General features: G+C 41.3%; 1 protein-coding gene across 1 annotated transcript in view; it reads right to left on the minus strand.

Annotated features, from left to right (window-relative positions):
• Positions 1-1,113: 1,113 nt before the first annotated feature.
• The window catches only part of LOC140714441 (pyroglutamylated RF-amide peptide receptor-like), a 37,150-nt gene continuing 14,749 nt past the window's right edge, over positions 1,114-23,514 (minus strand). Inside the window, exons 3-7 of the mRNA XM_073025739.1 lie at positions 20,675-20,736; positions 16,152-16,384; positions 14,433-14,530; positions 12,556-12,853; positions 1,114-1,273 (exon numbers count right to left, since the gene is read on the minus strand). Coding sequence (XP_072881840.1) covers positions 1,114-1,273; positions 12,556-12,853; positions 14,433-14,530; positions 16,152-16,384; positions 20,675-20,736 — 851 coding nt within the window. The remainder of the gene's footprint in view (positions 1,274-12,555; positions 12,854-14,432; positions 14,531-16,151; positions 16,385-20,674; positions 20,737-23,514) is intronic.

Consider the following 23,514-nt stretch of genomic DNA (forward strand, 5'->3'; position numbering starts at 1 on the left):
ACTCAGCAACTTGGGCTATATTATTTCTTTCTTTGTGACTGTGTGGTTTCTGAAATTGTAACCATGCGTGCTATTTGTGCTATGTGCAGCGTGCTGTGTGCGATTGGTAATGTGTTTTGCACCTTGGCCCAGAAGGAACACTGTTTCATTTGGGTATAATCATGTATGGTTGAATGATAATTAAACCTGAACTTGAACTTAAACTCATACATTAAGCCTGTCTTTCCCAGGATCATTCATGTGAACCCCCTCTGGACTCTCTCCAATGCCAGCACATCCCTTCTTAAATAATTGGCCCAAAACTGCTCACACCACTCCAAGTGTGATCTGACTAATATCTTATAAAGCCCCAGCATTATATCCTTGCTTTTGTATTCTAGTCTTCTCGAAATGAATGTTATCATTGCATTCACCTTTCTTACCACCAAATCAACCTACAAGTTAACCTCCAGGAAACCCTGCATGAGGACTCCCAAGTCCCTTTGACCCTCTGCTTTCTGAACTTTCTCCACATTTATAAAATATTCCACGCCTTTATTCCTTCTACCAAAGCGCATGACCGTACACTTCCCCATGCTTTATTCCATCTTCCACTTCTTTGCCCATTCTCCTAATCTATCTAAGTCCTTCTGTGGACTTCTGGCTTCCTCAACACTACCTGCCCCTCCATCTGTCTTCATATCATCCGCAAACTTGGCCATAAAGGCATCAATTCCATTATCTAAATCATTAACATATAAAGTGAAAAGAAGTAGTCCCAACACTGATCCCTGTGGAACACCACTAGTCATTGGCAGCCAACAAGAAAAGACCCTCTTTAAGTTCAAATTTAATTATCACTCAACCATACATGGATACAAATGTTTATAGACAAACAAAACAGTGTTACTCTGGGGCTAAGGTCCAAAACACAGTACCAACAGTCATACACAAACGCCAACATCTTCAGCTCTCCTGGGCAGCTGTCAACAGGTGACACTGTAGCTTGAGGCCTAGTTCTCACTATGCAGCTCCCCCACCATTTGTCAATAAATCAGTGAATCAGACTTGCAGCATTCCACATTAACAATGTCCGACAGTGCCTTGCAATCACAAGAAATGTGACTAAGACTATCACTTGCTGTTAGACTGCACATCACCTTTGCGATGACTCCTTTGACACCTTTGACACCTCTCTAGCACCAAGTCCAATTCCTTCAGTTTCTCCACCAACGAGCAACTCAGTGATGGGGTAGACCTGCAGTAATTTAAGTTCTTAATATCTACCAGGATCCTGCAATCATACAAAATGTGTTTTAAAAAAGCAATAGCAATACATATTAATAGCATTACAATAACAATAACATCTTTATTCTCACTCTTTGCCTTCTTCCAGTCACCCAATCTTTTATTTATGCTAGTATCTTTCTTGTAATGCCATAGGTTCTAATTTTGTTTTACAGCCTCATGTGCAGCACCTTGTCAAAGACCTACTGAAAATCCAAGTAAACAACATCCACTGACTCCTTTGTCAATCCTGCCTGTTATTTCCTCAAAAATATACCAATAGATTTGTCAGACAAGATTTCCCTTGAAGGAAATCATGCTAACTTTGGCCTATTTTGTGATGTACTACCTAGTACCCTGAAACCTCATCCTTAATCATGGACTCCAACATCTTGCCAACCACTGGAGTCAGGCTAAATGGTCGATAACTTCCAGTCTTCTTCCTCCCTCTCTTCTTAAAGAGTGCAGTGACATTTGCAATTTTCCATTTCTCTGGAACCATTTCAGAATCTAGTGATTCTTGAAAGATCGTTAATGATGCCTCCACAATCTCTTCAGCCACCTCCTTCAGAAACCTGGGGTGTAGTCCACTTGGTCCAGGTGACTTATCTTCAGACCTGTCAGTCTCCCAAGCACCTTCTTGGTATTAGCAATGACACATAATTTTGACCCCTGACACTCTTGAATTTCTGGCATACTGCTGGTGGTCTTCCACAATGGAGACCAAAGTAAAATACTTATTAAATTTGTCTGCCATTTCTTTGTCCCACATTACTACTTTTCAGCATCATTTTCCAGCTGTCCAGATGGTGCTTTGCTTTTATTCTTTATATATCTTTATAATATAGGTAGAGGGAGTGAGTGGAGGAGACCTTGACAAATGAAGTTTAAGGCGGTAAAGTGAAAGGTCATACCCTACGGTGAGAGGAATCAAAAGGCAGATTATTATTTAAATAGAGATTGAAAATGAGTAAGGTACAGTGGGATCTACTCCAAGTTTTGAATATAAATCACAAAACATCATCAGGTAAGTGCAGCAAGCAGTTAAGAAGTCAAATGATATTTTGGACTTTAGAATAGAGGTGGAGTTTAGAAATTGGGGCATCGTGTTGGTGAGGTCACGTCTGGAGGATTGCACACAGTTTTGGTCCCCATGCCTAAGAAAGGATGTAGTAGCAGTGGAAAGATTCACTAAGCAAATTCCTAGATAAGAGGATTATCCTGTCAAAGAGGGTAATCAGGTTTGGTCTGTATTCACTGAAATTTGTGCAGTTCTGGTCCCAATGTTGAAGTGATTGTTGCCACCAATAAAAAAATAAAATAATGAAAATAATGGCCCAAAACCACGTACACTCTTACCTCTCAAGCGTTCCTTTTATTTTCCTTGTGCACAAGAAGAACAGATCGACACTATAGGAAGGATGTGAATGCACTGGAGAGTGCAGAAGAGGTATACCAGGATGTTGTCTGGGATGAAACATTTCCATGAATGGGAAAGGCTGAATAGATCGTGTTTACTTACTTAGGAGCGGAAGGGGCTGAGAGGGTACACAACAGAGAGATGAAAAATTATGTGAGGCATAGTTAGGATGATAGTGTTAAGCTTTTCTCCATCATGGAAGTATCTAAAACCAGGGGGTATGGGTGAGAAATAAAGGGGTTGAAATGGATCTAAAGATCCATTTCAGTCAGAAATCCATTCAATCTAGAACTGTCTAAGAAGATGGTGGAGGATAGTTCTTCCACAGTGTTTAAGAACTATCTGTATGATCGCTTGAATCACTAAGGCAGAGGAAGCTGCATATCAAGTGCTATTAAATGGTGGTGAACTTGGACACTGATGGTCAGCATGAAGATGTGGGCCAAAGGACCTGTTTCTATGCTGTACAGTATAACGTTGTGACTGCATGTCAGATCTGGTGGTGCTAAGGAAGAGAGAAGTATACTGACCCAGTCTTATGGCTGGATGACCTGAAATTGCAGCATTCAGTCTCGAGCTCAGAAAGCTTCAATGTGCCCAGGCATTTAATTTCACATTTCCAAAATCTGCAGTTCTTTGATTTGTAACTAACATTTATGGGTTATTTCACATCATTTTTAAAATTCTTCTGGTACAATTTGCAAAGATTCACTTTTTAAATCAATCAGGTTTATTGCAAGGAAATGCAGGCCAAGTTGAACTTGGGAGACCAGTCTTTATGCACTTTCAGAATAACAGCTTCTTAAAATGTGAAGCAAAAGGGCCAGTGACCCTTTAGGTATGTGAGTCGGTGAGTCTGAAGTTCGAAGCCTGGAGTTCATGGTCCTGCCACTACTCCTCATACTGGAGTCTGGAGTACGAGGTCTAGCGTTCAGGGGCCTATCATCAGCAAGTCCTGAGGCTGATACCAAAGACTGATGCTTGAAGTTGATGATGTCTGCAAGCTGAGGCCCAGTGGCCAAAGCTCTGGCTCTGTGAGTCTTGAGTTCGCTGGGGAGGTCGGAGGAGGCCTGATATCTGCAAGCCCATGAACACAATGGAGGTTGGAGACCCAGGGAGGCCTGACCTGGGGTTTGAGGACTGTCTCTGTGTGTGAGTGTGTGGGCAGGTGAGCGGATGGGAGGGAGGAAAGAATTTTGTTTTGCTGTTGTTCTACTGAACACTATGGGGATGCTAGACTGGTGCTGGAATGTGTGACGACACTTGCAGACTGCACACAGCACATCCTTAGATTGTGCTGGTTGTCAATGCAAACAACGCTTTTCACTGTATGTTGTCTTGTGTGTATATATGATAAATAGATGAATATGAATCTGAATCTAAGTCTGCAGCTTAACCTGTCAGGTACTTAATACATGCGTGCCCTTCCCATTCCCGTATTAAAACTACCCACCAAAATTCCCCAAACTCCAAGCAGGAATCCAACCCACCTTCACCCACCACCTCACTAGGCACAACCTTTTGGCCTTTGGTTGCACCGAATCCCAGACTCTGATCTGATTTTCCCATTGCATCCCATAGCTGGAAAGGCTGGCCTTCCATTCACCCTAGCTTTAGTTCACCTTTTGTTGCCATTTTCCCTTTACGTTTGTGATGCACCATCAATAACTCTCTCTGAGACGTAAAGGCGAGATATCGGCTTTTATTGACTGGAAGAAGGAACAAGCAGTGGTTGACCACCATACTACATCCTGGAGACAGAGAGGCCGGGCTCAGGCCTCAATCGCCTTTATACAGGGGTCTGTGGGAGGAGCCACAGGAGCAGTCAGCAGGGGCGTGTCCAGACAGGTATATGTAGTTCACCACAGTTTGAGAGGTGGGAAACTTTTTTAAAAAGTTTTGCCAGATTTACAGGATTTTAAACTATTGCATTTCATTGAAGTTATTAAGTGTCATCGTTGATTTGCGTGGTGATTCAAATTTATATTTATAGAAAATAACAACTTAATAATCAAACAGCATCTCTAAAAATACAATGAAGAAAATACCAATTATTAAAACAAAAATGCAATGAAAGTCCATCAATGAGATCTTAGTTTTGTTTTAATTGTTTATTGAAGATATAAAAGATACAAAACTAACAAATCTGAGAGTAGTTACCTTGCAAAATGGTGATCAAAAGAAAATCACAAGCAATCTAAGTGACCAGACAACACCAAAAACACCAATATAAGGGAGGCTACACCTTCTCTTGGGTGGGAAGATGGAAAATTAATATTTATAAATTTTCATCAAGAAATGCTCCCCATCCCCACACCCCCAATACTTCTTTAGTAAAACTTCAGTGCAAAAGTGTACTGGGACCTTTAACTCTAATTATAATAAAGTAAATAATTTTCTTTAAACTTCAAAAATTCATGACTCTTATTATTGCTCCCCAAATCTAAGCTCAGTTTCCTCATATTCTTTCCAATCATTCCTTCCAATCATCCCTGATCCAACACAGAAATAGCCCAAGTTTTGGGTCATGAGTGATTATGACTTTTTGCATTGTTTCTCGTTGCTTCTCCTGCCGTCTTTAACACAGTGTCCCATTATCACGCTTTTAATGTGTCATTGATTAACTCAGTTGATTTTCTTTAGATGGCAAAGCAGACCATCATCGTAGCGTGTCCCCTATCATCTTCTGTGGCAGTTTATCCATAGAGTCCAAAAGTTGTATCATTGGTCTCTTCGCCTAGATAATATGATCCTCAGCACAGGGTCAGTGTGTGCACGTAAAACAAAGACAGACAGCTTTTCATCAGGATCAGACCTTCTTACATTTCTAATACTTGTGTTGTCAGATAAAATGCAATTTCCTGAGCTAATTAGGATTATTTTAAATGTATCCTACGGTAATTTAGATATGGCTTTGCATGGCAGAATTTCCAAAGTTAAGGATGACACAAAGCTTAAAAGTGGTAAAAATAGTGAAAAGAATGACAATAATAGACTGCAGAAGACTAAAGTACTGTAGAGCCTGTGTAAAAATAATTGTTAGGCCACACCTGGAGAATAACATCCAATTCTTTTTTAACATTCAATTTTTTTGAGTTATGTTGGTCACTGTACACGTTGGGCAACTTACAGCACAGGAGCGAAACACCGGGGCCCCCAAAACAAAAGCATGCAGGCTTGGAAGCCTACACAAAGAAAGAGAGCCTTCCACGTGTAAGCCCAATTGATTCACTGCACAATCAAAAGGTCACATGCACAGTTGTCACATTCTCACAATTGATCCAGTACAGCTCATGTCAGAAGAGCTGTGGCTGACCTTTTGGAAACAATGAACGTTAAGGGAAGATTTGAAAGAGATTAGTAACATAATAAGGGGTTTAGAAAAAGTTGAAAGAGGGAAACTATAGTGTGATGGTATTTGGTTTGCTGACCACAGAGCTCTAAACTCAGATGAAGACCTTAAGCCCCATCAGATATAAACAGCCAAGAAGTTATACTTGTTACGTACCCCGTAACTGGGTCACTTACCAGCAAAGATAGAGAGGTCCGTTGAAGTCTGATGGTACTATTTTTAACAGTATTTATTGATAAAAATACACAAAAATAATATCAATGCAACCATACAGATAATATACGTCATCAATACTAAATCTAAAAGCGCGGGTATAATAATAATCAATAAGAAATAACTCTATCGTTGTCTAGGGGATAATGTATTGTCCGATGGAAATATAAAAGTCACTCAAGTTCATTCAAGCTGCAGGCTGCAGCCTTTGGTTGGAGTCAAGAGAGAGAGTTTAAAACTTGCCCATTCCTTTTATGATGTCAATCCTTCGAGAGTTGTTGGGGCTGATTTCTCCTTTGTTTTTAGCTAAAGCCATTCTTCCGTGGCAAGGCCCACCAATTCCAAGGCAAATGGAAAAGGACGCACATGGGCTTTCCACCGGCTTTCGCTATTACGCTGTTACAGGATTTCTAGCGTTTCTTCTGGTGCGTCTGAAGGGGCTGTTCCCCCAGCCCCTCTTTTATCCTGACTCACAGGGTCTCAGATGTCAATCAGGGTGGAGGGATGCCTCCCCTCAACCAGCCCACTTTTGGTCATTCCCTGAGGGCTTCGAATAAACAGCACCGTACTCAATACACAATTCCGTCTCCAAGAGACAATGGCCGTTTCCCGTAGCTTTGTATTGCCGAGGGGCCAAGACATTCCAAACGTCTCTCTCTCATTTCCTGGGTCTCCTGACCTGAATTAATAGCGATCTTGCGATTCTCAAAAAGGAGGGGGCTACTTTGGGACCCTTCGACCCCTCAGAGTTGGGCACAGGCGTAACATACTGTAACTACCTAACCTTCAAAGACTAGTTCACTTCCCTGTTTTTTCTCCATGGTGAGTTTAGCTGCCAATACCCACTATCTGAGCAGTGTGTCACTCCCATTCTCTACCAAGAAGATACTTTCAGCAAACAAAGTAGTTTAAAAACAATAAAAACACAAAATGCTGGCAGAACTCAGCAGGCCAGACAGCATCTATGGGAGGAGGTAGTGATGATGTTTCAGGCCGAAACCCTTCATCAGGAAAGCCTCTTATTCCTGATTGAGTCATTCCTGATGAAGGGTTTCGGCCCAAAACATCGACACTACCTCCTCCCATAGATGCTGTCTGGCCTGCTGAGTTTTGCCAGCATTTTGTGTTTTTATTTATTTCCAGCATCTGCAGATTCACTTGTGTGATGTATTTTAAAAACAGTTCATTTATTTTCAGTGATACATGTTTAAACCCAAACAACATTTTTAAAACACATTTAAATCACACAGAGAATTTCTATTTTATAAAGGACTTACAAATTACAAACCATTTCTAAACTACAAACGATTTCCAAATACAGGTACCATTCCTATAAGCTATAAAGACATACCCCCGAGTTGCAGATGAACCAGAAATCGAAGGCAGAGGAATGGACTCTAGTTCAACCATGTTCCTTTCATGCTGCTTGACATTCCTTGCCCACTCTTAATAAGCCTGAACTCCTTATATTTATACAGTTTCTTTGCTGCTTGGGTTACTTCACACGTATTTGATATTCTTTCAGATAGCTTTTAACACAAATGGTCTAAAAGCTTCTTGACGATAGAGATTCCAGCTAGCCACAATTAATGCTGTAAAGCTAACTTCAGCAAGTACATAAACCTTCCAGCATTAAAAAAAATTATTGATGAGATTGTCTCCAAATGGCCTGCAAGCTTCCATCATTACCTATTTCGAAATAACCCAAATTAAATAACCCATTGTCTTATACAGTACTGCACTTCTTCAGCAATAAGACAGGTGCTATGGCATGGAAGTCTGTTCTATGGCAGAGGTTGTTTGCAAAGCTGTGATTTCAAACTTTAAACTGATTACCGCTTCCCAATTATATTTTAAGAAATGAAGACTGGATCCTGCTAATGACCAGCATATAAACAATGAATATTAGTTGGAAGTTCAAATTACAGCTGTTTGATCTTTACAAGTGTCAGCCGCTGTGTTTAAGAAAGCTAAGATTGGTAAAAAACAAGAAGGCCCACTGGCCCAGGATGCAAATATCTATAACAATGCCCATTAGCAAACAGGTCAAGGTCCAGATGGCGTAGCTTCAAATTTTTGGGCATAAGGGACGTAAGAAATATTAATGAGATAAGTTATGGTTTGAAATGTATTGCCTGCAAAAGGGAACTGGATGGGCACTTAAGAAGAATAATACTCTGGAGAAAGAATAGGGCTGGTAAAATTGCTCTGCAAGGTGGCAACAAGATCTCGATGGGCAGAATGATCTGCTAATTCCAAATACTGTGATCTTTTTGCAAAATGTTTACCCTTAAAGTTAAAATAAATACCTCCAGTCTTTTAATCTGGTTTAGATTGCTTGATAATGTTATCTATTCTACCTCAAGTTAAATTTAATCTATGTTAATCTATGCTACCTCCAGCAATGGTCAACTACCTCCATTCATTTTACCTCAATTCACCTACAACTAAATGGATAAAAGAGTTCATGGATTATTTACTTTTAATTGAGTAAATGCATCTAAAGATGTTCTGGATAGGTTTTAAGGAAGAAAGGAAGAGTTAATATCAATGGTGGCTCAGTCGATAGTAGTTTCAGATTCAGGTGATGTATTTATCACAAGTACGTAGAAACATAGAGTGAAAGGCGATGTGTGCATGAACAAACAATGCACTGAAGTTTGTGCTGGGGGCAGCCTGCAAGAGTCGCCATACATTTTGGCGCTAACATGGAATCCCACCAGACATGGCACAACAACACAGAACAGAACCTGGCAGGTGACAAAACAACAACAGCAGAACAAGCCACAAACAAGAGAAAATCTGCAGATGCTGGAAATCTGAGCAACACACACAAAATGCTGGAGGAACTCAGCAGGCCAGGCAGCATCTGTGGAAAAAACTACAGTCGATGTTTCAGGCCAAGACCCTTCGGCAGGACTGAAGAGAAAAAAGCTGCTGAATAGATTTAAGAAATGGGGAGAGGGGAGAGAACTACCAGGTGACAGGGGAGAGGAGGGATGAAGTAAAGAGCTGGGAAGTGATTGGTGAGATGAGGTGTGAGAGGGAAAAGGAGATGGGAAATGGAGAAGGAGTAGGCAGGGGTGTTGGGGGGCATAACCCAAAGTTTGAGAAATCGATGTTCATGCCAACAGGTTGGAGGCTACCCAGACGGAATATAAGGTGTTGCTCCTCCAGCCTAAGTGTGGCTTCATCACAACAGTGGAGGAGGCCATGGATGGACATACTGAAATAGGAATGGGAATGGGAAATCCGGCTTGTTCTGACAGACGCAGCACAGATGCTCGGTGAAGCAGTCTCCCAATCTACATCAGGTCTCACCAACATACAGGCCACACTTTCACTGAACACAGTAAATGACCCCAACAGACTCACAGGTGAAGTGTCGCCTCATCTGGAAGGACTGTTTAAGGCCCTGGATAGTAGTGAGGGAGGAGGTGTAGGGGCAGGCGTAACACTTGTTCCGCTTGCGAGGATACGTACCAGGAGGGAGATCAGTGGGGAGGGATGAATGGATAAGGGAGTCACATAGGGAGCAATCCCCTCAGAAAGCAGAAAATGATGGGGGAGGGAAAGATGTGCTTGGTGGTGGGATCCTGTTGGAGGTGGCGGACGTTTCAGAGAATTATTACCTGTTGTTTCTACCTCCTACTGAAGATCCACAAACCCACTTGTCCAGGTAGACCCATTGTTTCAGCTTGTTACTGCCCCACTGAACTCATATTGGCTACCTCGACTGTGTTTTATCCCCCCCCCCCACCCCCCAGTTCAGTCCCTTCCTACCTACATCCATGACACCTCACACGCTCTTGAATTTTTCAAGTATTTCAAGTTCCCTGGCCTCTATCATCTCATTTTTATAACGGATTCCGGTCACTATAACACCTCCATCCCCCACCAGGAAGCCCTCAAGATCTCCGTTTTTTTTCTGGACACAAGACCTAATTGTTGTAATGTGAGTATTATTAAAAGTAAGTTAATACTAATCGGGAAGCTGTTGGTAGCAAGAGGTGGGATCCAGGGTTGGCAGGATTTTTACTTCCGTTCTTTTTACTCCCAGTATGCATTGTATATAGTTCCTCCACCCATGCCGCACGAGGTACCTGGAAGCCTCTGTATTGTAAATATCATTTGCCGTCCCAGATAAAGATGCTCTTTTGGCCATCAAGTTGTCAAGTGGTCTTTTTGTAAAGTAGAAGTTACCACACTAACCAGTTCCTCTCCACCACCACTCTCCTCTGCCTAGCGGAACTTGTCCTCACTCAAAAATAATTTCTCCTTTGCCTCCTCCCACTTCCTTCAAACAAAAGGTGTAGCCATGGGCACTCACATGGGTCCCAGCAATGCCTGCCCGTTTGTCAGCCACCCGGAACGGTCTATGGTACAAGTCCACACTAGTAACCACTCCACACTTTTCCTGTACTACATTCACAAGTGCATTGTTGCTGCTTTCTGCACCCGTGCTGAACTCGTCGACTTCATCCACTTTGCCTCCAACTTCTACCCTGCTGTCCATTTCCAATACCTCTCTTCCCTTTCTCAACCTCATGGAGACAGCTTATCCACCGATATCTATTATAAACCCATGGACTCTCACATCTACCTAGACTACACCTCGTCCCACCCTACTACTTGTAAAAATTCCATCCCCTTTTCTTAATTCCTCCGTCTCCGCCGCATTTGCTCTCAGGATGAGCCTTTCATTCCAGAATGAAGGAAATGTCCTCCTTTTTCAAAGAAGGGGGCTTCCCTTCCTTCACCATCAATGCTGCCTTCAACCGCATCTCTTCCATTTCATGCACGTCTGCTCTCACCCCATCCTCCCACCACCTCTTGTCCTCACCTACCACCCCACCAGCCTCCACCTCCAGCACATAATTCTCCTAAACTTCTGCTACCTCCAACAGGATCCTACCACCAAGCACATCTTTCCCTCCTCCCCACTTTCTGCTGTCCACAAGGATCACTGCCTACGCAACTCCATTGTCCATTCTTCCTTCCTCACAGATCTCCGTCCTGTACTTATCTCTTGAAGTGGAACAAGTGCTACACCTGTCCCTACACCTCCTCCCTCATGACTATTCAGGGCCCTAAACAGTCTTTCCAGTTACGGCGACACTTCACCTGTGAGTCTTTTGGGGTTATTTACTGTGTTCAGTGCTGCCAGTTGGCCTCACTTATATTGGTGAGACCCGACATAGATTGGGAAACCGCTTCGCCAAGCACCTATGCTTCGTCCGCAAGAACAAGCGGGATCTCCCAGTGGCCACCTATTTTAATTCCACTTTCCATTCTCATTCCAATATGTCCATCCATAGCCTCCTCTACTGTTGTGATGAGGCCACATTTAGGTTGGAGGAACAACACTTTATATTCCATCTGGGTAGCTTCCAACCTGATGACATGAACATCGATTTCTCAAACTTCCAGTAATGTCCCCCCAACACTCCCCCCATTCCCTCTCTCACCTCATCTCACCAATCACTTCCCATCTCTTTACTTCATCCCTCCCCCTCCAGGTTTCACCTATCATCTGGTGGTTCTCTCTCTCCCCTCCCCCACCTTTTAAATCTACTCCTCAGCTTTTTTTCCTCCAGTCCAGCCAAAGGATTTCAGCCCGAAACATTGACTGTATTTTTTTCCATAAATGCTGCCTGGCCTGCTGAGTTCTTCCAGCAGTTTGTGCGTGTTACAGCAAAACAAACCCCATTTCTCCCCCCTCTCCCATGGCAAGTCGATGGTATTTACACATATCAGAAGGTTATGGGTTAAAATTTCACTTCAGCATTAGGGTGATATATTGACCAACAAGCCATATTTTTAAACCAGGATAATCTCCTCACTTTTATTAGGGTATAAATATTCCCATTGCCTACTTTGAAGAAGAGGTGGAGAGTATTTGTCCAATTTTTATCCTTCAATTCACCTGACAACAGATTATTAATACTGCGACATGTAAAACATTGTTTTAAAAATTTGGCGGCCTGATTTCAAACATTACAACAGCAGCTATATTTCAATTATGACTCTAAAGCACAATGGGTTACTCTGAAGTCACAATAGATCCTAGATAAACACAAGTTCTTCTTTTAAATGGACTTTACTTTTAACACAATTCTATTGAAATCTTAGTCCTACGCACATAAATGCATATTTCAACATTGCTGACTGAAGTAAAACAGCACCAGGCTCAATGAAAAGTAGAAATTCTCAGCTGTGCCCAGAAGTGCATGGTAGGTTAGTTTAAGATACAGGGAAGGTCAGATCTTCCAGCTCACCCGTCATTGTTTTATAATTTTCACACCAGTTAAGATCAACATTGTCAAACTGATTAGGATTTGGTGCCTCTGTTTGTTTCTTTGGCTGTAGATCTTGCAAGCAGCCAACCTGTCTTGTAGCAATGCTTGGCTTTGGTGCACATGCACTGAAATTACACTGGGCTCTGTGAACACAACGTGATAGGAAAGAGAAACAAGATTCCCTGAAGGTTTTGTTCAATAGTGTGTACACAACAGGGTTGTTGAAAGAGTTGAAGAATCCAATTGCCTGCACAGCGCTGATCATGATGTTGGTGATGTGATCATTTTCATCCTGTAAATTATCTGTGAAAACAGAATTCAGTCAACAATCCAGAGCAGAAGAGATTGTCCTGTGACTGAGGGATTGATTCTCAGCATTATGGAGCAATTTAGTAACAACTGCCATGGGATTCAGTAAGAAATAAATACCCACCTGCAATGCAAATCTCTACTATAACAAAAAACACAGAAGTTCACGGTATTCATAAAAAGAGAAATATCATGACAGTTTAATGTTCTAAATCTGTTCCTATGTCTGATGTTTTTATGGTTTATTCCCCATCTTGCCCCAGATAATATATTTAGTAGACCTTTGCTACAGTCATTTTCATGGCCGTTCTGCTCTTTAAGGTCTCAAAGTCTCATTCTCTGTGATCCATAGGCAGAGGATCCAACATAGTGTAAGTCCGACACATTGCCTTGCACGTGACTAACATATCGTGTGCACGATTTGTTTTATTTTCTCTGCACATTGGGGGTTTGATGGTCTTCTTTTATATTAATGGGTTCTATGAGCTTTTTTGTTTTCTGGCTGCCTGAAAGGAGGTGAATCTTGTATAAAGGTTGTATAAGGTACACATACTTTGAAATTATATGTACTTTGAACTTAATTTAGGAGATGGGCTGGGATCAGAGGACAGGGGAGGTGTTGCTTCATCATGACGTGTCAGTTGGAAGCAAATCCAAGGCACCCTGCTTGAAAACCAGAATGCATTATTGGTTTTGAACTGCACCATCAGCATTCATCTGTATTTTGATGTAAAAGCTCAATTAGTGATTTCAATTAGTCCCAATCACCAAATTATGTATGATTTGTACACATTTTGGGCCATGATTTCCTAAGGCCACTCTTGGAGCTCAAGACATTGTAGGATGATCCAGACTTGGGACAGAAGCTCAAGTTATGCAAATGGAAGCTAGTGGTCAAAAAGTCCAGAATTTCCTTTGCTTGGCTTTCTGCTCTACTGAAGGAATTGGTAGTTTCCTAACAGAGATCTTCATTCTTTGTTCAAGACACAACAAGAATGTTCCAAAGCCCATGTAAAGTGTCAAAGTGATACCAACTCAGTTTGTATCAGGTAGGCACGGCACAGCCATCAATAGAAAGTTGCTGATATGCATACTGAGATAAAAATAAAAATGCTTCAATTTCTACCCCAAAACAGAGAAAAAGTAAATTCATTACAGATTCAACAGTTGAATTTGATCCCTTATAGTTTATATGGCACTGCAATTCATTGAGAGAAAACAGCTGACAGGATTAGCATTAAAATTGGTTTTAATATTCTAAAACCACATGACCATACCACCAACTGTTGAAACGGACCAACTGACAGGTGTTGAATCTGTTACAGTGGGGATCTGATTATGTAAATTAGGATTAATGACTGTTTTAGATCAGAATTGATCAATGGCAGCTCCCTCAAGCCCCTCCCCCTGAGAGGTCACTGTTGCTTTAATGACCTTATTTGACCTTTTTATGTCAAATATACAGTAGCTAACTGGATTATACTAGATTACAAAATACTGATGTTAACATTTAATGAAAATAATAATCAATAAAACTAATTGAAAGGGTAAAAATAAACAAATCTTGGCTTACTGTATTCAATCAGCATATGCACCACATGGAATGGAGCCCAGCATATGGTGAAGAGCACAACAACAGTTATCATCATAACTATAGCTCGTTTCTTCTTTCTTAGGAAGGACATAAATATATTCAAGGTTAGAATTTGCTGTCAAACGAACTATTATTTATATATGTGATCCTGTGTGCTTAACATATTGCCGTTCTGCTTGCCACACAATAGGAATGGTGTAGAATGCAGAGGAGATTGACAGGATGGTGCCTGGATTGGACGACTTCAGTTATGGTTAGAGATTGGATAAGCTGGGCATGCTTCTCCTGATGAGGCATAGACAGGGTGAATACTCAGAAGCTTTTGTCCATGATAGAGATGCCTAAGATGAGAGTGCATGAGCTTGAGGTGAGAGGTAGCAGTTTTAACCTCAGTTTTTTCTTCTAACATAACACAGATTTTTCCCTATATTTACTTATCATGCATTTCATTGTACTGTTGCTGTAATATTAACAAATTTCACGACTTCTGCTGGTGATATTGAATCAATTCTAAAGTGGATCCGTAGAGAATGCGTTTACACAGGGGCTGATTGATATCTGGAACTCAAAGCCAGACAAGGTGGTGGACTCACATACGATCACTACATTTAGGAGGCATTTAAACTGTCACTTGAAAGTGAAGGTAAAGAACGCTACAGGACTGAAATGGCCAATGGGATTAATTGCCCATGAAGAGCAAATTGGTTTGCATGGGGACTGCAGACCATAGGGCTCATCCTGTGCTATGCAACTCCATTACTTTTTTGATAAAAACTTTTAAACAGAAATTATTATAGATGAATTATGATCTATAAAAAAACCTAATGAAAAACTTTTCCACATATATTAAATATAATTGTTGAAAAAGGGAACATTCAACTTTGGGCACATAAAATCATTCTGAAGTAAGTACAACATAGAAAGTAAAGTTCTCAGTTCAAAGTAAGTTTATTATCAAAAGTACATATGTGTCACTATACACAACCCTGACGTATGTTTTATACACAGTAAATTCAAGAAACACGATAGAATCATTGAAAGACTGCACCCCACTGCACCCCTTTTATGGGATGGATGTGATTAAACTGGAATGGGAGCAGAAAATATTCACGACGATGCTGCATGACTGAACATCCTGAGTTAGAGGGAAAGGTTGGCCAGACTCGGTCCCTTATTTCTTGGATCACGGGAGGATAAAGGGTAACCTACAGAGGTTTATAAAATCACAAGGCGCATGGATAAGGTGGATGGTAGCAGTCCTTCCCCCAGTCCAACATTAGGGGGCATAGATCTCGGGTGAGCGGGGAAAGATATAAAGGGGTCTGAGGGACAACTTTTACTTGCAAAGAATGGTGAATATATGGAATGAGCTGCCAGAGGAAGTGGATGAGGCAGGTACAATAGTATCATTTAAGGTACATGCAGGGGCTTAGAGGGATGTGAGCTGAACTGGAAAATTAAGATTAGCTGACTGGGTACCAACGATGGCTCGGACTTGTTGGGCTGAAAGTTCTGTATCCAGGCAGTATAACCCTTTGACTCTAAGATTGTCGGATAAGTATAAGCGCAGGAGGGGAGAGATAATAAGGAAGGACAATAATATGGGGGTAATATACATACAGTTAAGCATTTTTGACAATTTTGAGCGAATGTCCGGTTTCTATGCTGTAATTTCAGGTAACCTTCGGGAAAACTCACCTTGCAGTTTTGGAGGCTTTGTTTTGGTTCAGGTTTAAAACTGAATGATCTTCAACACGTTTCTTTATCCACAACTCAAAGACAACTCTGGTATAAAGCAGCAACATTACCATGAGCGGCAACACAAAAAGTGCCACCAAATAGAAAGTGGTGAAGGCGCGTCGGAGTGAAAGCGAATCCCAGTGTTCGAGGCAGCAGAAGTAGTGAACATCATAGAGAAAATCATATTTGACCTATGAACAAAAGAAAACATCCTGCTTTTAAAATAGGAGACTGCAGGTGGCTGCAACTTGGAGCATAAAACAAACCTCTGGCAGAATTCAAAAACAAGAGAAAATCTGCAGATGCTGAAAATCAAAGAAATATACAAATTGCTGAGAGAACTCAGCAGGCCAGGCAGTATCTTTGGAAAAGAGTAAACAGTGGACATTTCAGGTCGAGACCCTTTATCAGTCACAAAACATTAACTGTTTACTCTTTTCCATAGATGCTGCCTGGCCTGCTGACTTCCTCCAGCGTTACGTGTGTACTACTCTGGCGGAACTCAGCAGGTTAGTTAGCAGTTGCGGAGGAGAGCTGGACTAACTAGCAACCCACCTAGTTAAACCTGGACTAATCACAGGACAATTTATAATGACCAATTAACCTCTTAACCAGTATGTCTTTGGACTGTGGGAGGAAATCGGAGCACCCGGAGGAAACCCACGTGTGTGGGACGTAGAAATTTCTTACAGATGGTGTCAGAATTGAACTCTGAACTCTAACGTCCTGAGGTGTGGTAGCATCGTGTTGACCACTACGCCACCGTGGTGCCTCAGGTGGGGGATTCAGAGGAGAGTGAGGGGTGGGGAAAGAGTTGGCAAATGATAGATGGATCCAGATGAGCAGGGAGAGAGACAGAGTGGAAACCCCTCGCCCACTATTCCAATCTGTCCACCATTTCTCCTTTATTTGGCTCCATTCCTCACCTTTCCTATCAGATTACATAAACTGCAGCCCTTTATTGTCTCCATTTACCATTTCCAAGCCTTTGTCGAAACTTCCATCTTCCCCCCACCTGACTCCATCTGTCAATTAACCCTTCCTCTTCCAGATGCCCCTCTCCCTTTCCAGCTCTTCCCCTACCTCTCTCCCTCACTTCATTATACGGGCCTTCTCCCCTCTATTCCTTCAGACTAGATAAAGTGTCTGGACCCAAAATATTAACTGTGCATTTTCCTCCACAGATGTTGTCTGACTCAGTAAGTTCCTCCAGCAGCTTTCTTTTGTTTTGCTGTTTTTTAGTTGCTTTTCTGAATATTTGCTATTTCAAAATTTCAGCAATATATTTTAACAACAGGAATGTTACCATCCAGCACGAGTTCCTGTATGTTCTTCATTCCAGTCCTGGCTGATATAGATCAATTCTTGACCTGACAAAGTCTGAAATTCAAAATTTTTACCTTTGTTTCTAATTTTTCCAAAGTGTATCTTTCCCTAAATCTAAGACATTCTTCAACAGTAGCCGGAGCAGAATTAGCCCATTAAGTTGTCACATTATTTCTCTTTTGTTCTATAGAGATTGCACAATCTGAGTGATGATTTCTTTGAAACTAAAAAATATTCTTAATGGTCTCGAAAGCGTTGATGCAGAGGTTATGTTTCCCCTGTGTGGCTTCTCTAGAACCAGGGATTACAATCCCAAAAGTAGTGGACAGAGATGAGGAGAAATGTCTTCATCTCGATGGTAGTGAACCTTTGGAATTTTCTGCCCAAGAGTTATAAGGAGGTTTAGCACTGAGTATATTCGAGAAAGAGAGTGATAGAATTTTAGAAGTTAAGGGAATCAAGAAATAAGGGATTAGTGCAAGAACATGTAACATAGGAGATTCAATGTCTACATTCACAAGATATATGCAGCCTGTAGTGAACAGTACATATTAATGTGATATAGGGTGGATGCCTATTAATCTGTAAGTGTAATTAACATTACAACACATGTAGTTGCGGCTGATAAAGTAACTAATTATAATGAGGTTGAAGATCAGTCACAATCATTCAATGGCGAATCAAGCACAAAGAGCCAACTGTCCAAACAGACTTTATGAAGACATTCATTGATGAGTGTTTACCCATGAAATCATTCAGATTCTTCCCCAACCAGAAGCCTTGGATGAACTAAGCGATCCACAGTCTGCTGAGGGCTACAGCAGTGGTGTTCAGGTCTGCCGACCCAGAAGAGGTATGACCCTCCATAAAGCTATCTCACATGCAGTCTCAGTGGCAATATCCCTCGGGGTCAATAAAGTATGTCTGTCTGTCTGCCTGTCAAACCTGAAACGTAGAAGGATGCTTGATAGCTGGGGCAGGGCTCGAATGCTATCACCTCCAAAGCAAAACCAAGTAACATACGTGACAACAAAGTTTCACTCCCAAAGGTGCTCACTGCCCTTTGACCAACAAAACATGGAGGCACCTTCACAAACTCCCACAACGCTCAACAACCCTGTGATTTCAGTCACAGAGGCCGATGTGAGAGCATCCTTCAGGAGGGTGAACCCACGGAAAGCATCGATGTACCTGTGTATCTGGCTATTGAACATGGGCGGAATGTTTACAAGTATCTTCAACCTTTCACAATGGCAGTCTGAGATACCCACCTGCTTCAAGCAGGCTTCAATCATACCAATGCCCAAGAAGAACGTGGTAACTTTCCTCAATGTCTATCATCCAGTAACACTTACATCAAGTGTAATGCAGTGCTTTGAGAGGTTACTGATTAAACATATCATCTCCTGCCTGAGGAGTGGCTTGGATCCACTCCAATTTGCCTATCGTCACAAGTCAACGGCAGATGCCATTTCATTGACTCTCCACTCACCTCTGGAACATTGGAACAATGAAGGTTCTCTTCATTGACTACAGCTCAGCATGTAACACTATCACCCCTCCTAATCTAGTCAATAAGCTCCAAGAACTACGGCTCAATATCTCCTTGTGCAACTGGATCCTTGATTTCCTCATTTTCAGACCTTCGTCACTACAGACCGGCAATAACATCTCCTCCACAATCATCATCAGCACAGGTGCCCCACAAGGCTGTGTTCTTAGCCCCCTGCTCTACTCACTTTACACTGATTACAGTGAGGCTAGGTACAGCTCCAATGCCATATTTAAGTTACCTGATGACCACCACTGTTGTTGGCCAAATCAAAGGTGGTGATGAATTGGCATATAGGAGGGAGATTGAAAGTCTGGTTGAGTGTTGCCACAACAACAACAACAACAACATCTCACTGAATGTCAGCAAAACCAAAATGCTGATTATTGGCTATAGGAGGAAGAAACTGCAGGTCCATGAAGCAGTGCTCATTAGGGGATTGGAGGTGGAGGCCAGTAACTTTAAACTCCTGGGAAATATCATATCAGAGGATCTGTCCTGGGTCCAGCATGTAAGTGCTATTTCTAAGCATGGCTGCTCCTCCATTTTCTTAGAAATTTGTGCAGATCTGGCATGACATCTAAAATTTTGACAAACTTCGATGAATGCACAGTGGAGAACATCCTGTCTGGTTGCATCATAGCCTTGTATGGAAACACCAGTGCCCCAGGAATAGAAAAACCTACCAAATTAATGGATATAGTCCAGTCCATCATGTAAAAAGTCCTCTCCCCACCACTGAGCGCATCTACAAACAGCACTGCCACAAGAAAGCAGCGTCCTTCATCAAGGACCGCCACCTTCCTGGCTTTGCTCTCTTCTCACTGTTTCCATCAGGAAGGAAGTACAGACATCTTAGACCCCACACGACCAGGTTCAACCATCAGGCTCCCTCACTCGCTCACAAGACTGAACTGTTTACTGAACACAACCTGTGGACTCATTTTCAAGGACTCTTTAACTCACATTCTCAGTATTATTTATTTATCTGTCTATTTATTTACCTCTATTTATTTGCTTGTTTATTTATTTTGCACTGTTTGGCTTCATTTGCACATTGGTCACTTGTCAGTTTTTATTTGTAGCTTTTCATTGATTCTATTGAATTTCTTTGTTCTACTGTGAATGCCTGCAGGAAAAGAAATTTCAGGGTAGCATCTGGTGATATATACATACTTTGATATTAAATTTACTTTGAAGTCTCCCAGCCCCACACCCCTATTTCTACCTCTCGATTATCCAGGGCTTCTCAAAATTTGTCTCTTTAATTTAGCTTTTGATCACAACCCATTTTCTGTTTTGGCTTGGTATCAAAAATTGTTTTATTGGAACTGCTTTAACATTATGTAAAGGTGCTCTATTGATTCAAAGTCTGTGATATTGTCATAAAATTACTATGCCTGCAAAAGATATTGTTAGTGAATCAAAGCAACACACACAAAATGCTGGAGGAGCTCAGCAGGCCTGCGGAGTCCTTTCAGAATTTTGTGTGTGTTGCTTGGATTTCCAGCATCTGCAGATTTTCTCTTCTTTGTTAGAGAATCAAAAGCATTTTTTTAAATTTAGAGTTAAATATCAATGTAAAGAAAATAGGACTACTTGCCTCAAATTGCTGAACGTACAACATAGGAGATCCCATGATTAGAGCCACTGCCCATATAAACCCTGAGAGTGAAAAATACAGATTAATATGAAATAGTAAGAGGATTTCAATCAATTTGTTTAGTCACTGAAACATTACAACACCAGTGGATGCTGTGGGTACTGTATGGCTATTAATGGTGCTGTTATCAGCATGATGCTTGATTAAATGTAAAACAGGATTCCAGTTAGGTAACTTGCTCACAGGCGACAGCTGTAGAAACTGAGTTCTCGGTATCAAATCAGGGGAATTTTTAAAAATATAGCAAATTTTTAATAAATCACTTTAAAAACACAATCACTTTTTACGGAAATTTCACAATCTTCTAACACTAGTTCCAAATTTCATTTGACTAAATCATGCGATGTTCAAAAACCATCAACTTCACAAAATTCCATCGTTCTGCAGTTTTGAAAAAGACTTTCATGTTTGATTTCCAAGCTGCAAAGGGAGAAACAGATTTAGAAATATATTTAATATCAGATTTAAGATAGTAAGACATGTTTAATATACATCTATGATGAAGGCAAATTTTGTTTATCCAAGAATGTTGATAATACAACACCAGTTTTGAGGAATCTGCAGAGAGGCTTCAGTGGATAAAACTGGCGTCAATGAAGAGGTGAGAATGTAGCAAATAGAATACCATGTGAAAAAATGTGACATAATCACTTGGATTAACAAAAAGGAAAACAGAATATGTGACAATCGATAAGTATTGGTTTTTTGAGAGAGCTGTGTTTCATTGTATACTGAAAGGGTGTCCTTGAAATAGAAACATAGAAAACCTACAGCACAACACAGGCCCTTCGGCCCACAATGCTGTGCCGAACATGTACTTTAAAAATTACTTAGGATTACCCATAGCCCTCTATTTTTCTAAGCTCCATGTACCTATCCAGGAGCCTCTTAAAAGACCCTATTGTATCCGCCTCCACCACAGTTGCTGACAGCCCATTCCACACACTCACCACTCTCTGCGTAAAAAACTTAAACCTGACATCCCCTCTGTACCTACTTCCAAGCACCTTAAAACTGTGCCCTCTCATGTTAGCCATTTCAGCCCTGGGAAAAAGCCTCTATGACTATCCACACAATCAATGCCGCTCATTATCTTATACACTTCTATCATGTCCCCTCTCATCCTCCGTCGTTCCTAGGAGAAAAGGCCAAGTTCACTCAACCTGTTCTCATAAGACATGCTCTCCAATCCAGGCAAAATCCTTATAAATGTCCTCTGCACCCTTTCTATGGTTTCCATATCCTTCCTGTAGTGAGGCGGCCAGAACTGAGCACAGTACTCCAAGTGGGGTCTGACCAGGGTCCTATATAGCTGCAACATTACCTCTTGGCTCTTGAACTCATCTCATCTTCATACATGGTTGATGAAGGCTAATACACCGTATGTCTTCTTAACCACACAGTCAACCTGCACAGCAGCTTTGAGTGCCGTATGGACATGGACCCCATACTATATTCTGCTGTCATATTTGACATACCAAAATGAACCACCTCACACTCTTCTGGGTTGAACTCCATCTGCCACTTATAAAAAGTGAAATTCTGAAGTTAACGCGCAGGCACAGCAAGGTATTTATTACAAGACATTTTGAATATAAAAATTAAAACATCTTAATGGCAGTATGCAGAGTGCTGATGAGAGAGAACTAGGAATGTTACGTATAGATCAGCTATCCCCACCTTTGGTGAGGTTTTATGTATGAACCTCAACAAAGGGTCACAATTTTGGTTCCTGAGATGGGGGGGGGGGGGTGGTGAGGGGTGGATTATCTTCTGAGAGGTGATTAAGCAGATTGGCCTACTCTTTATGGAATTTAAAAGAACAAGAGATCATTGAAACATCAAGAATTCTGAAGGGCTTGACAGGGCAGACATGTCCTGAGATGAGAATCAATGGATATGTGTTGCCCAGAAACATGATGCGAAATAAGAGATCGACCATTATCTTATTGAATGATAGACTAGGTACAATAGGTGAGAATGGCCTACTGCTGTTTTTAGAGGGATTTTATGTTAAGGACAAGGTAACTTAGAAAATCCTCATTTCCTGCAAAGCAAAAGAATTCAGAATTCATTCAATGTAGTATATTTCCATTTTCAAATAGCACTGTAAAAGCTCCCAGATATGGGAAAAGGGGAACTATACTTAGATAAATTGAACTAGATTGCTTTGCATTCCAGCCTCCTGCCTGAACTTTCTACAAGTAGCTCCTACAGGACACAGTTTCATGGGTCAAATACAGTGGACTGAGTGAGGAGACTTCAGCCTGAGCAGAACTATGGCTCAAGTGGTATTCTGCTGAACTCCCATCCCGCAGAGTACTCTGATAATCTTTGACAGGATGTAGAGCCGAGGTGGGAGCTTCACTTCCTATGGGGTTTTCCAATAACCAGAGTCATCGATAAAATTGCTTTAAATTATGAAAATGTAATTATTATTTCAAATCTAGCATGTATTTAAAATCACTAAAACGTTAAAATAATATAAAACAACTTTAAAATATGCTCCAAGTTTGCAAGTGTGGAATCCCAGGTAGATAAAATGCAGTTTGAGGCAGGAAGTTACTTTGCCACTTTATAAACTTTCTGTGGGTCTAGACATAATTAGAAGCTAGCAGCTAACCCCAGAAAACTGCACTATTCTATCCCTAAGTTTGAATTAAGGGCTGGTACAAAGACGATGGGAGTATGAGTTGTGATAAGGAGGCAGACTGGCTTCAGGGGAATGTTAACAAGCTAAATGAATGGATGAAGACAGGGCGGATGGAATACAATGTGGA

Source organism: Hemitrygon akajei, chromosome 21, assembly GCF_048418815.1.
Source record: "Hemitrygon akajei chromosome 21, sHemAka1.3, whole genome shotgun sequence".
In the NCBI taxonomy this organism is placed as follows: domain Eukaryota; kingdom Metazoa; phylum Chordata; class Chondrichthyes; order Myliobatiformes; family Dasyatidae; genus Hemitrygon; species Hemitrygon akajei.